At 43.2% G+C, this 16891-nt stretch overlaps 1 protein-coding gene across 10 annotated transcripts in view; it reads left to right on the plus strand.

The window, feature by feature from the left end:
- Positions 1-4152: 4152 nt before the first annotated feature.
- CASK (calcium/calmodulin dependent serine protein kinase) overlaps positions 4153-16891 on the plus strand; it is a 187041-nt gene continuing 174302 nt past the window's right edge. For 7 of the 10 annotated variants that reach the window (XM_053969728.1, XM_053969731.1, XM_053969733.1 and 4 more), the window contains exon 1: positions 4154-4402. In XM_053969728.1, coding sequence (XP_053825703.1) covers positions 4344-4402 — 59 coding nt within the window. In that variant the 5' untranslated portion in view covers positions 4154-4343. Of the gene's footprint in view, positions 4403-16891 lie in introns of all 10 variants that reach the window. The other 3 variants (XM_053969729.1, XM_053969732.1, XM_053969734.1) reach the window with 1 other exon arrangement.

The raw sequence follows: 16891 nt of genomic DNA on the forward strand, positions 1-16891 counted from the left end.
TTTGAAGAGAAGTGGCTGCAGAAGAGAGACCTGGTGGTGGCTTCAGTGAGGAAAGGTGGCAGTGAGAGTCTCCTTCTCACTGAGCAATGGAGAACTGACACTGTGAAGGAACTTAAAACCAACTCCACTGGGGGAAAAGAAATGCAGTTGGAGATTTATCTTCCCAGACAAACATCACTCACCTGTTAAGACAAGCATTTGTGGGAAACCTGGCCTCCATAATTACAGTGTGGCATAACTTGTGTGCTACACCTGAGCTCTGCAGCTGCAGCCTACCCTGCCACATGGCAGATTCTGAGCTGATTTAATTACAGACTTTTGCAAGAAGTCATCCAGACCTACTCCAGGTCAGCTGATGGCTTTTGAGGGTTCTTTTCACTAACAGTTTTTACAAGGACTGAAAATGTCTGTGCCTGTGATTAAAACACTTTTTCTTTTCAACCATTTCAACCAAAAACACATTTCTACTGCTCAAAGTATGAACAGTTTTCAGCTCATAGAACTTACCCACCTAAACAATATGGCAGCTTGTCAGAAACCTGGTAGGCCTGCAATATTCTCTCTTATAAAATACTAACAGCTCATACTCATCTTCAGTGTCATTCTCAAACTTTGTAAGAGGGAGGGAATTAATACATGGGTTACAGATCAAAGCACCCAGGACCCTGTTACAATTGGAATCTGAGAAACAGGATTTGGTGCTTCCTACATCTGTGGAATAACAGAACATTGTCAAACCACTGAAATTTCTTCTTCTTCTTCATCATATACCTTTTACACAAACTTTTAAATGAAAACACCATAAAGGCTCTTTGGATAACTGATAACTACTGCTCCAAAACCAACTTTTGAACAACTTACTTGCCCTGTGGTTCAGGTTGTGCAGACTGTATGTATAAACGCTGAGAAGACCCCAGGTGAATAAAACTTGAAAACCCCACAAAATTTTAAGAAATAAGTTTTCTAGTGCCCAAGCCCACACTCAGCTACTCCTTAGCATTTTTTGAATGCAAAACTGGTTAACCTAAACATACACAACCTTAACCAGCCTGTCCAGAATCTGGCAGACAGGCAGCTCAAACATGTGCAGTGCTTTGGGAAAGGCTACCAGGGGCTGTAGGGCATTTCCTCATGTGAACACTCAGTGTCCTTCTCTTGATCTTTCCTGATCAAAAAGTCCCTCTCCCAGCTCTGAAATAACTGATCTGTTTTCAGGCCATTACCTTGCCAGTAAATAATTTCAGGTCTCAAGTGCAAAGTCTCTTCTGCTTGTATGCCAAACATTATGGTTACACACTTTCCAACAAGATGTTAGATGTATGTATTTCAGAATTATTAATTTAATCCCACAATCTGTAAGGATCCACACTGGATAAATGGGTGAAAATCAAGAATGCTTGCTTATGAAAGGGAATAACTACTTTTGAACTTGTGGCTGGAATGTCTGATCACAAACACACCTGTAAATGCTCTGCTTGGATTATCATGCTACTGGGTCCTGGCTGCTGGCAGACCAATGCTCATATTTTCCTGAGCCCATTCAATCTGAAACAGAGTTACAGCACAGTTCCCAATTGTTCCAGTAACTGCTGATGCAGTGGTATCCCTGCTGCATTTGCTGGCTCACTATGTAACTTTTTATGATCCAGATCTACACCCAAATACTGCTTCAGACAGATTCTCCCCATGCAACTCAAAAGGGAGGCAGCACCCATGTTCACTCTCCCCCTGTACTGAGCAAGGACAACTGACAGGTTTGAGAGATCCACCTTGCTTCTTGAGAGCCTAGTGAATGCTAGGGCTGCTCTAACAAGGCCTTCTTTGCTCAATGATGGGGAAAACCAAACAAAAACAAACAAACAAACAAACAGAAGTAAGTTCAGTCCATCAGATAAAAAAAGCAGCTGCTACCCTCCTTCCTGGAAGGCAGCAGGACCCCTCCAGTAGGCCAGATGCCTACTGGCATTCCCTGCATCCCAGGGAATGGATCACCTCTCTTCAGCAAAAGCTCATTTTTGTCTGTGTCTTCCAATTTCCTTCCCAGGATCACAACTAACCCCCAACCTCTACCGCAGGATCTCGTCCTTTAGCAGAAAGCCACATTTATGTGCTGCCTATTCCCAAAAACAACACAATTGCCCAATGAAGTTCTTAAAGGGTTTGCTCTATGACAATATTTTGGCACAAAGGCCCCCATATATTATGTCTGGTAAACTTTTATTCAGTTTAAACTGTCAAACCTGGGCAATGTGGCCTGGTGTGACACCAAGCACTCGGCATCCAGAGTAAGGCAACACCTCAGGTGGTGCTGCTGGAGCAGCCAAAGCATTTGCCCCAGCTCAGGAAGAGATCCATCAACAGCAAATTTCTTCCTTGTGCCCCTTTTAATTGTTTTTTATGTTAACTTCTCACGACGGCTTTGCAGACAACGTCAGCTCAAAGCGTAAGTGAACACTCACCCATATTCTAAAAATTCTTACTGAGTGACCTGTGTGGGACTCAGCCTTGTGGGCCTGCAAAAGGAAAAAATGGGTGCCCACGTTTAGCTGTGTGAAATTTAGAGAACAGTCCAAATATATCAGCTTTTTGTTTGCAGTCCAAAGAGCAGATGGTGGTTTAAATATTTTTAAAAGGTTTGTATGGGATGGAGCACAGACCCACAGGAATGTCTCTTACCCTTAAGACAGCACTGTGCAGTGATGCAATTATTAGATATAATTAATTAGATGTAATTAATTAGATGTAATTATTTTCACTGTTTTTATTTTTTTCTTCCTTTTAAATTTTTCTGGATACAGGAACAAGGTAAAGTGTTGTCAGCTCTAGGTTTTAAAGCCAACCTTTAAACCATTTCATCAGATAATTCTGCTCTGACAGTTTTTTTTTCTCTGTCTGGGGAACAATTCCATAATTTACCTCTGTTAATGAGTTTTAAGAAGTTGCACGCGTGCTACTGTACCTTAACAGAAATAAATACCTTTTGTAAACTGCAAGAGTTCCCAACTAATTCCTTCAAGAGAGCTTTGCTTTCTTACACAAACCAGCCAAGTTTTCAAAAAACTTGGAAAAGCACACACGTGCAACATGTTAAAGACCATGGAACAATGAACCGGGTAAGCATTCGGGTGTTCTGAAATTCACCCGACGTCTCTCGCCCGTTGTTTTTACGCGGCTGCGGCGAGAAACGCCAGCCAGCGGTGACTCGCACAGCTGGAGGAGCGTCCGGAGGCGCACTCCCAAAAGGTGAATTCACCACTCTTAGGGATAAAGAGCGGCTTTCCCGACAACAAAGGCGGTTCAGTTCCTGCTGCAGAAAATACTCGCATCCCGCTGGAATACACAGAAGGAAAAATAAAGCACCGGGCAAAGCTGTACGAGCCCGGCTCGCACGGGGGTTCTCCGCTGCCACGGCCCGGTTCGTGCGAACGCGGGCGCGCGGCGGGACCGCCCCGTGCCGGCCGGGGGTGCTGCAGCCGCGGGGGCGATGGGGGCGACAATGGCGATAAGGGCGATAAGGGCCGTGGCGGCGATAAGAGCGAGCGGCACCCGCGCCCCGACCCCCTCCCCGCGCCATGACGTCACACACACCCCCCCCTCCCCGCGCCATGACGTCACCGCGCCTGCGCGAGCCCCCTCCCCTCGCGCCTCCCCGGACCCCCCGAGCGGGCGGTTGGGGGGCGTGGCCCGCCGCGCGCGTGCGCGCGCGCCCCCGGCGGCGCCCGCCCCCGTGACGGGTTTGCGTGACGGCGGCGGCACCGGGAGCGCTCGAGCGCGCGCGCGCCCGCCCGCCCGCCCTTCGGTACCGCGAGCGCCTATCGCGACCGCCCGTCGCGACCGCCGCCTCTCCGCCGCCGCCGCCTCCTCGCGCCCGGGAGCGGAATCAGCGCCCGCGCCTGGGCTCCCCCCGCCCTTCCCCCTCCCACTATTATCCTCCCTCCCGCCGCTCCCGTCCGCCCGGGAACGCGCGCCCCGCTCCCGCCCGGCGAGGGAGTGACCCGGCGCTGCCGCCCGCCCCGATCCCCTCCATGGCTCCCGCGCCGCCCCGCTGAGCCGGAGCCGCCCGCCGGGAGCCGCGGCTGAGCGCGGGAGGGAGGGGGCGGGAGGGGGGTGGGAGGCGGGGGCGCGGGGGGTGCGACACGCGCGGGGAGCGGCGGCGGCCGCGGCAGGAGGCGGAGGAGGAGCGGCAGGAGCGGGGAGTCCCGGCGCGGCCGCGGGAGCCCCGGGCGGGCGGGCGGCGCTGGGAGCGGCCGGGATTTACCGTGGTGGCGGTGGGCGCTGAGCGGCGGGGGAGCCGGGCGTCCCCGGGGCCGCCGCCTCTCGGGCTGAGCCCCCCCGCCCGGACCATGGCCGACGACGACGTGCTGTTCGAGGACGTGTACGAGCTCTGCGAGGTGATCGGCAAGTGAGTGCGGCGGGGAGCGGGCAGGGCAGGGCTGGGCGGGGGGAGCGCTGCCCCGCGCCCCCCGCCCGCACCGGGCACGGGGATGCTCCGCCCGGGACCCACCTGAGTCGCCGCCGGCGGGTCCGTGCGGGGTCCGGGTTCCCCCCGTGGCCGGTGCCCACCGTCCTCGTCACACGGGAGGCGGAAGGGGGAGAAGTGACCCCATGTTTCCTCAGCCACCATGATTAACCACCTCGCCATCGCTCAGCCTGGCTGCAGCAAGCGGCAACCACTTCCCACCCCTTTTCTTCTCCTCCCCCCCGATATCCCATTCCTGGCACACCCATCAAGGATTGCCTCTTGGGGAAGGGAAAGGGAAGACAGCTCTCTGTAGATCCACCTATTCACTGGGTGTCTGCATATTTGTGCGCCAGGTGTTGGGTTTTCCTCTTCTTTGCTGCATAATAACCAGCTTGGTAGTGGCGCTCGGGTAGCGCTCGGTTCTCGTGCAGATCCATCACTCTGGTTCGTGTGGAAATGGAGATGTACAAGGCAGGAGGAGTGCTTGGCCTTTTGAGTCTTATTATGCAACTGCTGTTAAACCGATGCTCGAGGCTTGTAAGAAACCTGGGAGTTGAGGCAGTGGCTGGCGTTCCCCAGCTGCTGTTTCTGGTTACCAGTGTTGGATGAAAATGACAATTCGAGTCACCAAGAAAATGCAGAGACTCTCCCAAATCAGATGGTGACAAAGATTTAAACCTGAAGCCCATTCTCCCCTCCCCCGTATTTCTGTGACTGCTCAATTTTAAAATGCATTCTTTATTTCTTCATCGTCTTTCATTTATTTTCTCTAGTTGTGTCTGTGTTGCAAAAAGGACAGGAAAGATACAGTGATACTGAGACTGCCTAATTTTCTGTGTGTCTGATTCTAAAGCTGAGATTGCTCTGCAAGCCTTAGTAGTGACACTGTTCAGTGTGCTTGGAGTTTTTTCTTCGTGACAATGGATTTTATGAGAATAATTGACCGTGTTTTGGTTATAAACAAAGAATGTTTCCTGCATGTATTCTCTTGCCCGCTCTCCGCCCTGATGCTTTTCAGTGTATATGGAGTGCTGTCTGCTTTCAAAGCCAGAGCTAAAAATATTCTAGAATTAATCTTTTCTCGGGATTATACTGAAATGCTGGTCTTGGACATAGCAGGTGGCTTTGTTGTCAGCAGAAGTTTCGGCACTCAGTTCTGTTGTTTCACAAGACACTACCACCTTGCTCCTACCACAACTTTTAAAAATATTAAGCTCCAAGGGCCTTGTTTGCCATCATAAATGGTATGTGATTGCTTTGACTTGATGCTGTTGAGGAGCTTCCGTAGGAGCAAAACTCTTGTTGTTAAAGTGTTTTGAATACAATTTTTGGCACGCTCCTTTCACAAGTGGTTTTATGCTAACCACTGCAGTTCACACTCGGTTTTGTTCCTGCCCGCTTGCCATTAGGAGGAAGGTGCAGTGCTTATGCATGACCGCACACCCTTTCAGAGGATGGATGATCGATTCACAGGGGGCCAGATGTTTGCACATCTCCACTGACTTTTTGTTCCGTGGCTGGAGAATTTCGAAGCCAGAGCTGAAAACCGGTGGATTAGGTGTTAGCTGCAGAAGTTCCAGACGCGATTTAGGTAGTGTAGAGTGTTGTGATGTAACTAGATCTAACAGATAAATATTGAATCACAGCAGCATGATGATGCCAAGAACACTGTAGCAAAAACAGGGTGTATCACTGAAAATAGCAGCAGTGGTGGTGTGAAGGGCTGATAGCTGGTTGTGATTACTCAGGTTTTTCCGCACAGATGTCAAGTCTGTCCTCTAAAAAACCCCAAACATTTAAAATATAAACACACAGCTTTCATGTACAATTTATGAATGGTATTCCTGTTTCTTTGCAATGCTACACAGGTAAATTCCAGGGGACCAGAGGTGTAGCATCTTTATTTAGCTTACAGATTCTCGGTACCACCTTGCCTGTCCATAAGATACTTCAGGAAAGCTGCTGTAAATCTGCTACATGAATTGCTACATATACATCTAACCAAACATCTTTCAGTGAAACATACACTAAACGTCTGCATGTCCCTGGGATTTGTTGTTGATTGGTACAGTGATTTAGTTCTTGCCACTAGCACATCTGGCTCTGATTTGCATTTCGGACACATGAAATACTAAAATGTGTAATTTTTCTTTCCTAAATAGGTAGTTACCACTGTCACTTAAGGTAGTAAAAGGTATTTTCATAAAGGGTGTGGGAAAGAGGTCTTTGCCTGTAAAATGTCTGAGTGTTTAGTCAAAGTTCCCATACAATTTGCTAGAGAAATCAGGAGATACTTTCTTCGCTGACAGTAGACAGTTTGTTGAGGCGTATTCTGATCTTTAGGATAAGCTTTAAACACTTCTAAATACAATAAACTGATAAGACTGACTTTGAGTAAATGCAGCAATAATAGCTTTTGGTGAGGAACAATTACAGGGTAATAGTATATGAATGAATTGATGGGAATGACAATGATAAACTGTTTATTATGTGACATTTAGAGTGTTTAAGTTCTGCAAGCATGCATTTTTCATTTTAAGGGGTGTGGGTGGAAAGAAAGGCCAGAAGGGATAGAGAGAGATTCTAGTTCATGTTTTTATTAGAAAAAAAATGTTAGGGGAAATCTTATTTTGCATATATTTCTAGTATACCTTTCCATTGCTGAAAGCTATATGAAAATACAAATTGGAATAACAATCCCAGTTTCTCATTGAACTTTTTAAAGTGGCATTTATGACACTAACATTAGTAATGTATTTTTACTTAACCAAATGTGTTATGTTTGAGGTTACTCTCTCTTCAACTTGGCTGACACAAACATTCTTCAACAAGAAATAAATTGGGGATTTCTTTATTAGCCTTCAAAAATGTGTTAACATACCTCAGGATAAGTGAGAGTGATGAAAAATACAAGTGTGCCATGTTTTTTCTAACTTGTTTCCAGGTGACTCTGAGGAGATTCTCCCTGTGTACTGGTGGAGAAGTACACAGTCTGAAATCTTTAAGGCTGTTCCTATGTGGATCAGATCATGTGTTTAATTGACAGCTCACAGATAGTAGTGCTAAGTGTACTTGTTTATGTTTATTTTTTATTAGAATTTTCATTCAAAATGCTTTGAGTAATTTATAAAACGTAATAGGTGTAAAATTGAAGCATCTTGGCTACTCATCCGAGGTGCAGACTGTTCTAGCTCCACATACACATAGCAGGAGTTTTCTTTATGCCAGAGAGAGAATGCCTGTCTTCAGTAGGTGTTGAATCTAGAAGAGTGAGGCAAGGGTTTTATGATAGAGCCTTGTTCTGCAAGGACTTTATTTTAAATTATCTAGTTTTACGTTTCTGTACCTCTTAAGATCCATATCAGTTTATGTTAGCATTAGAGGAGAACCATAAAGATTGTCTGACCTTTCTAACAGTAGGACTTGCTTAAAATTTCTCCAAATAAATGCAATGGGGTAAAGATGATAGACATTTATTTGTGTTTAAAAGGGCTTTGGTCACAATTCAAGTCATTAATCCTGGAGTGCATCCTGCCCCTCTGCTGAGCCCTGTGAGGATCACCTGGAGTGCTGTGCCCAGTTCTGGGCTCCTCAGGACAGCACAGACACGGAGCTGGAGTGGGTCCAGTGGAGGGTGACAAAGATGATGGAGGGACTGGAGCATCTCAGTGAGGAAAGGCTGAGGGAGCTGGGCCTGTCCAGCCTCGAGAAGAGAGGACAGAGAGGGGCCCTCATCCCTGTCTGCCAGTGTCTGCAGGGAGGGTCAGGGGATGGACCAGGCTCTGCTCCGTGGGGTCCAGCAATGGGACAGGAACTGATGGCCAGGAAGTTCCACCTGAACATGAGGAAGAATTGCTTTCCTGTGCAGTGACTGAGCACTGGAACTGATTGTCCAGAGAAGGCTTGGAGTCTCCCTCACTGGAGATATCCCAGAACCATATGGAGACAATCCTGGGCCATGTGCTGTGGGATGACCCTGCTTGAGCAGGGAGGTGGGACCAGATGACCCACAGTGGTCCCTTCCAGCCTTACCTGTTCTGTAATATTAATAGTCACTGAAATGGTACACTTCTGTATTTTTTTTTCTCCTGTTTGTGGGCCATATATGCCGTCATCAGTGTGTAGTGGTGCAGTTGTTGGCATTTCCAGTACCCAAGGATAGCATGATGTTTGGTGCTAATGCTGTCAGAGCTTCCAGGACGTTCTCTGCAAACTTGGTTAAGGCTAATCCTCTTCTGCACTGCATGTGAAAGGATTTTAGTTTGTTTTCATCCCTCTTTGCTCTGTGATGGGATGAATCTCTCTGCTTGGGCTCTTCCATCTAGTAAAGAGTAGTTAAAGGGCAAGAGCCAGCAGGCATTGCTCCCTTCTCCCTTCTCCTTTCCAGACTGCCAACACTGCTGGAACACCACTGAGCTGGGGATGCAAAGTCGTGGGACAGGGTTTGATTGGTTGTTTTTTTTTTTTCATTAAAATTTGAAGGCTTCTAGCCCACTGAAGTCAGACAATGGGTGGTAGTTGCAATTCCATCCTAAGCTCTTACCTGGAGTTACAGGTGTTTTAGATTTATGCCTCGATCTGGAGTGTTCAAGGAAGAGGATGACAGAGCTTGTGGATTCTTGACCAATAAATACTTAAAACTTTTAATAATTGTAATTATTGTGGTAACAAAACTATGTAGAGGTATTTGGATGGTTTCAGTGGTATTGTTTTTCTTTATTGCCTCCATCTTCACTCACAGGAGTTAGAATGCTGTTGACTCTCAAACATTCTTTTACTGTAGTACTGTTGAGATTTTGCATGTTCTGTAAAACCATTGCATATAACTGATGGGTGTAATTAATGACAAATCGAATGGAAATGTGAAACAACTGTTGTATGTACTCACTGTTTGTAAAGGCGGGGGAAGGGAAGGGAACTTCTTGGGAATATGGCAACTGATTTGTCAAGTTTAGCTTTTGAGGTTTTTAGTGCTGTTTGAAACTCTCTTCTAATAAGACATTCTTGGCTGTTGTCTCTGTTACAGTACCTAAGAGTAACAGGTTATGATAAATATTTGATTTAAGCATGAGGGCATAACGTGCATTTTTTCAGGAAAATAGTGGTTGATTATTTGTAAGTAAAATTGCTAGAGTATATCCTTAGCTAAATTATTCTACTATGGATTTTACCTGTAGCAGTGAACCGTTTCTACTTAAGAGACTCTTTGCCTAATTGAGAGAAGCAGCTGAACACAGAATAGAATGAACAGACCTGGTTGCAGAGTACAACATTCCAACCACTACTCTCTATTTGTATGGCTTTTTCTAATATTGATAACCAGCAGCATTCTTGTGTACATCCTTCTTGAGGAAGAATTCCTTCATGGAAAGGGTTGCTAAGCATTGGAATGACCTGCCCAGGGGGGTGGAGGAGTCACCATCCCTGGAGCTGCTCATGAGATGACTAGATGTGGCACTCAGTGCCATCCATGGTTGAGTTGACAGGGTGGTGAGAGGTTGGAGTCGATGATCTTGGGGGTGTTTTTCCAACATTAATGATTCTGTGATTCTTATGATGTGAACAAGACAGCTGTAGTGATCAGGAAGTTAAGGCTTGCTTAAGAGGGGAGTTTGAAGGAACTTGATCTGGGAAGATACAAACTGAGAAAGATTGTGCAGGGGCTTTTCAAATATGTTTATGTGTTTAAAAACCTGAGAGGAGGAAGCCTTGAAAATGAGCAAATCTGAGCAGACTAGTCCTGTGTAATTTCAGCCTGAAAGTTTGAAGATTTAGACCAGTTCACTACTGAGATTCTGGATCAGATGTCTGTGAGAAGTTGTGGGATGAAAAAACTGACCTTGACTTGAAGATTTGCTAAGTTAGGAATTTGATCTTTTTATTAAAATAGTATGAAGCTTCAGAAAAATAGGGGCCAGGCTTCAGGACTCAAGTGATTCCTGATTCAATCCTTTGAATTTCAATTCAAATACAATACTTAAGATAAAATGCTCCAGGATAAAGAAATATTAGGGTAAGAAGAGAGACACATTTTATGTCAACAACCACTCACCTACTTAACCCTCTGTCTGATACACTGTGCTTTTCTATAATCTTTTATACAGATGTCACTGCTATGAAAGGTAATCAAGCATTATTAACCTCAGTATGATGTTTCCAAAGATCACTTCTCAGAAACTTGTAGTCATATTAAATGTGTCATCTAAAGAAGGATGACTCCAGAAATGAGTGGTTGTTATAAGTAGGTATTTTGTGCCGAATTGTGGAGTTGATAAAAATAACTCTCATGAATGGAGTACTTTTTTTTTTAATATACAGTGTGACTATTGACATGGCCAGAACAATCATCCCTACCTGTTAAAAAAATTAGACTTGCCTCTTGAGATAGTGTAGTCATCAGCTATTCCCACCAAAAGAACCCCAAGAAACTTTTATTTTTCTTTGCCTACATCAGGTAAGTGTGTAAGAGGATACCTTGGTAATGCATCTAAAGCATGGGAAGAGAGTGCCTTAAGTTCAGCATAGCTGTAAACTGAACTGTGTTTTGTGTGCCACGTTAGTACCTTCTCTTCATAAACTTGTGCTGCATTCAGAATGGGTTACAGTGTTCCTTGGGAGGTGTCTGTTGGTCCAAGGAATGCTGCCCTTGTTGGAAACAGCAGTGCGCACCAAAACTGTGGCATTTCAGTTACCTTTGTGTTACTGGGTATTTAAGCTCCCTTTTACCAGTATCTTTTTTTGGAGGTGATAACAGTGAAATAAGGTTCAAATAATTTTTGGAGCTTGGCCATAAAAGACCTTTACATTGTAATAAGGGTTTATTTTTTCGCTTCAGATTATATGAGAAGCAAAGTCTTTCCAGAGATATTACTAAAAAACTTTTACAGGATAAATTTAGGACTAGAAGAACTGAGGGCTATTGCCTAATGTATTCTCACAGGACAGAATTGAATGTACCTTGGTTAACAAGTGCTTTGCTCTTTTACTTTCATCACTTTTTTCCTAGAATAGGATAAGAAGGGATAGCCAGAAATTTAGTCCATGCCTTCTGTATTTGGTTGCAGTGTTCGAGGTGCAGTGGGGCTGTGCTTTCCTTCCAGGCTTAGCATTTGTCAGAATTCTTGTGTTATCAATATTTTGCCAATTTCTGTATTGACTTAACTTTTTCAGAAGTCAGGAGTTAGAACATATTTTCAGCACCTGAAGACATTTGTAGTTGATGCATAGTTCTTACAAACTCAAAAAGTCCATTGTCTGTTTAAGAAATACTGAATATTTGCTTTCCACCAGGGATTCTAAGTAGCATTTGGTTTAATAGATTTTTACTTGGCTCCTTCACCTGTTTCTTTGGTTACCCAATGGGAGGTCACTGCTTGCAGCTACTCTGATTTCATTTTTAACTAACATCTCCATTTTCTTTTCTGGATTATGTGGACATAAGCAGTTATTCCTAGCTTTTAGTATTGAGTAAATTTCCTAGGATATGTGAACTAAGAAAGTTGTACAAAACTTTCCTCTGAACAGTTTTTTTAGAAGTAAAAGCTGGAGTGTGCAGGCATTTACAGTGGTTCAAAATGTGTTCTGTTCAGTTGTTTGGAAGCACTTTAAGGCAAGTTGCAAAACTAGTTTTATCTTATCAAAGTGTCAGTTCTGTTACAGCTGAGATTAAGAAACCCTTAGAATTTCAAAGTGTGCCTTTCCTAGGAACACATTATTCTAGGGTAACTCGTGACTTCATATAAATTCAGTTACCAGAGTTTGGAAGGTAGTTGACTTTTGGGAAAAGATCACTAGGAGTAAGGAAGGAAGTCTTAACTGTAGAGAGGTTGAGGCTTTTCAGGTCTTTCAGTCTTTAAGATACTATGAACTTCATGGAATCTTTTTCTAGGTGTCTTGTTATGTGGGTCTGTGAAGTAGATATAACAATATAACACCACCAAAAAAAAAGAAAGTTCAGCTTGTCCTGACCATCTCAGAATTTAGGTATGTTCCTCTATCTTCTTTTTTCTCCCACTTTCATTTTGGGGAGAGGGTCTACAAGTGAAACCTTTGGCTGTGTCCTTAATGTTCCAGCTTACAGAAGGCAGAGTGTGTTACTGTTTTACTTCCACCCTGCTCCAGGGAAATCCTGAGAGTCCAAATGGAGTTGTCAGCTGCCCACTTTCTCCTTTTTTTTTTTTTTTTTTGGCTCCAGATGTTGCTCCTGATACTGAACAGAGGGGAACAGTTCTGAACCGTGGGAAAGCACTCATTTACACTCAATTAGAGGGATCAATACACCTGTAAATGGAAGGGATGGTGAAGGAGCAAGCGAGGTAATCTTATCTCCCTTCTTCAAACCACTCCTCCACCCGCCTCCTTCTGGTTAGGAGAAGATGATAGAGGAGGTGAGAGTGAGGGTAGCCTGTGAAGATGACAAACAATTTAGGGAATTATGTATTAAGTGATAGGATCTTTTCTATGTCAATAGTGAGCCAATATAGTAATTTTTCCTAGAAAAGAGCTTTGTGGAGCTCTTTCTGTTTGTCATGGTTGAACTTGAGTGCAGCAGCAGCCGATAGGTTGGGTTTAGAGAAGAGACCTGTCTGCTCAGCACTTGTCTGGCTGCATGCAGAGCAGGAACCAGGGTGGGAATTGAGGTGAAATCCTGCACCTTTGTGATCCTGCAGCCTCAGTAAGTATATCATGATTGGTGAAGGAGAGCTGTGACAAGTTGTAGCTGTGCTGGAGGTTGTATAAACATGGCAGTAGTGGCCTTTCTCCTCTTTGTGCCCTGTGTGAGGAGTGTGTGAGGAGCTGAATTAAGTTTGCTGCTGCTGGAAGAAGGAGGCATTGCTCTCAGAGATCTTGCTCTCTTTAGTGCCCGAAGTGATCCACCCTTCCCCTGTGCCAACTCCATATTCACCTGACCTCTATGAGCCAGGTGCACTACAGAAATACTCACTTGCTGCAGTTTTTCTGCTGTTTTCACTGGCTTGACCAGACCTACAGTGCAGTCAGGGCTTGCTCAAGGTAGAAGACTCGGGGATGGAGAGAGATAAAGTGTGCAGGCATCTCTCCCTTCTTCTCACCTTTGGCAACAGTGAATTACTAAGATCATATCATAAAATGCTTTGTTCGGTTTTTTTTTAAAAGCATGTTTGGCTTTTTTTGTATAATCAGGAAGTTAGCTTCCAAACCCTTTTCTGCAGTAATCCAGACAATGGTAAGGAAAGGATAAGAAAAAAAGGAAACAGATTACTTTTTTGAGGGGAAAGGAAACATTCCAAATTAACATGCAATTATGAACACATACAAAAAAATGAGTTGTTTTTATGGCCTTAATTTGTTTTTTCCTTCTTCCTATACATATAGACGTTCCCTGTAATTAAAACCAAGCAGTAACTTTACATCAAGACCTCACTTCATTAAGGATTTTAATTGGTGACATAGCCAATTAAAATTAGGAAGGCAACTAAGTCTGGAATTTTTATTTGTTGAATATTTGAATTAATTCTTTGAAGAATATTAGCTTCTGACATGGTTAGATGTTCTTCAAATCTAAATGTGCATGTGCCTTGCTGGGTTCTTCAGAACTTAAAATGTTCACAGTTGAGTGTACTCTGAACAGCAAGTATGCTTTGATTTTTGGGAGTAATTCTAAGCTTTATAGAAACCAAATCTGTTACTTCTGGTTCTGGTGTGATTGTGTGCAAAAGCTCTGATAGCATATTTAGGAATGCTGAAGAAATTCAAACCCAAAGTTTTCCCAAACCACCTATTTTCAGATTTTGTTTTGCTCTAAACTTAAATGTAAAAGGTATTGCATTGACTTCTGTCTTTCTGTCTATTTGTTTTATTGGGGTTTTTTGTTTGGGGTTTTGTTTCAGGTCTTTTTAGGAAAAGTTCTGTGTTAGTGCATCAAGATCAAGTTTAGATTGAAAAGTACCAACTTTCATTTACAGAAAACTGTTTTCCTTTCTACAGCCCCACAAACTAGAAGTAACCTCTATCTTAGTGTGTTTGTGCAAGTATCTTAATTTCAGACTTTCAGCACTACAGATATGAAAGAAACAAAAGGGGCTTTCAAAACTGAAGGTCAGACAGAACTGTTTTGCTCAGTTAGAGCTATTAGATTAAGATTATTTTTCTTACTTTTTCCTTTCTGGAAAAAGCGGTTATCTGTTGGCCGAGTTTCTCGGATGTTCAGCCCTTAAGGTTCAATTATCTTTAAAAGCATAAAGTAAACAGGGTGCTTAAAATATCAGAAGTTCTTTCCCTAATCTTAGATTTCAAGTGTGTCAATTTTTTTATCAGCTGCAGGCACTTGTAATTGTAAAGTATTCAAAACCTCATAGCTGCCATTGAGAGACACTTTGAGGATACTTTCTCAGCTCTTGCAGATGAATCTTCTTACTTGGATTCTTAAAGTTGTCAAAAGTTCGAGTTGTCTGTTTGCTGTGTTGATAAGAGATGTTTTCAAATAGATTGCTGACTGTAGAGTTGTTTTGTGTTGTGTGTTTGAAATGCTTAAAACTTTATCAGAACAGAGATGGGAATCGGATTTTTGCTTTGTGAAGATGATCATCATGGATGCTTCGTTTCCCTTCCTTGTGGATCTGGTGGCTTTTAAATGATTCCATAAAACATCAGCTGAGAGTGTTAAGAGTACCTTTGATTCCCATATCTTCTAGCCTGGTGAGTGCTTTTGCAGGCACTGTGTGCTAGGGAAGGATTTTCAGTGACCTGACTTCAGGAGGATCGCTCCAAGCACTGATGAGTAGCAGCTGCCGCTGCAGTGACATGGGCTGACAAGTTCTGAGAACATGTCCCAGGGAGCAGCCAGGCAAAGTCCACAGCAGAACTGTTGGTTTGGGTATTCTCCATGCTGGTGAGTTAGAATGTCTCTTGAAATGGTGCTTTTCAATATCCAGGATCCTTTAGGTGTTGTGTTAAACAGCAAATTCAAAAGTATAACCTGAAATTATTCTCAGGGATGCAGTTAAAAGAAAGATGAGGTCACTCTGTGAAACTTCTGTGATTCTTTCCCTGAATATTGATTGCATTTCAGAATGGGACTTAGTTTCTCATATTGCTAACGTATTTTTTAAAAATTTAAAGTGTTCCAGAAAACTAATTTGGGAAATTCTCTTCTCAAAACCCACCCAGACTATGTCCAGCTTCTCAATATTTGTTAAAGTTGCAAAGACAAGGAAGAGTGTAAGAATAATACCTTCCTGAAATGTGATTTCAAATGTATGGCTGGAACATTCAGAAATCAGCGGTGACTCGTGAGAATATTGATGAATGTTAGAATTTAAACAAGTGTGAAAGCTGCTTTAAAATTCTTTTTCTCAGATGTGATAAAAATTGATCTGTGAAGTTTCTGCATTTAAAAATAGAGCCTTACAGTGGTTTGTAGCTGTTCTTACTGATAGGTTTTTCTTTTTTTGTCACTGTTTGAAAAAGGAAAAAAAAAAGAAAAAGCATCTTGAAATGTTTACAGCTTTGTTTGGACAAAGCTGTAAGAATTACTCAGAACTTTCCTTTTCATTTAACTTTTCCTCTTACACTCAGATGCTAGCTTGAGACACTGCTGCCATCTCTAGTTTCTTGATGAAATTTATCTTGAGCTGCTATTTGGTCCTGCATTTTCATCTGTATTCTTAAAAAGACAGATTTTGGCTGGATTTCATGACTGCTGTTAGAAGAATTTGTTTTCTAAAGCTTGTATCAGTGAGGAAAATAGCTGTCCCCTGTGTTTTTTTCCCCTGAGAATACATTAGGGAGTTTTTCTAAGGAGAAATATCTTGTATTCTTAATATCTTGTATTCTTCTTTGTTTCACCTTCAGATACAGCTGTAGTTAATAAGACAACCTCCTACATTTTTAGGTCTCATTTTGGCTGTTAAAATTTGTAAGTCATGCTTCTGTTACTGTCTTTACTGTACTAAAGACAGTCTATTCTGTTGGCTGGTTATTGAATATGGAACAGTTTTGGGTTTTGCTGGTCTCTTCAGTACCAGCATTTTACTTCCAGTTTGAGTGTCAATATACCTGAATGGTTCTTAAATGTTTCTTTGGCAGTTTTTATTCTTTTTGCATTTCTTTTGTAATGTGTCATTCCTCAGTAGCTCTGCCAAAGTTTCATTCCGGATTTTTTTTCCCTGCTTTGACTTACATTTCTTATCCTATCAACTAACAACTTTTCCTAACTTGTATATGAAGTTACACATGGTGTATTCTGGCTTAGACTGAGATCTCCTTCAGTGTTCTTCAGATTCACTGGGCTCTCAGCAGATTGTAGGATGGCTGTCAGTCAGAATTTTGCTCCCATGGAAACTGGCTTGCTGCAAAATCAAACTGCAGTTTCAGTGTCTGAAACCTGAGCTAACAAAAGGTTTCTCAGAGTTACAAGAACCTTTGAAAAAGTGTCATCATTTTACAGTT

Source organism: Vidua macroura, chromosome 2 (assembly GCF_024509145.1).
Source record: "Vidua macroura isolate BioBank_ID:100142 chromosome 2, ASM2450914v1, whole genome shotgun sequence".
Lineage (NCBI taxonomy): Eukaryota > Metazoa > Chordata > Aves > Passeriformes > Viduidae > Vidua > Vidua macroura.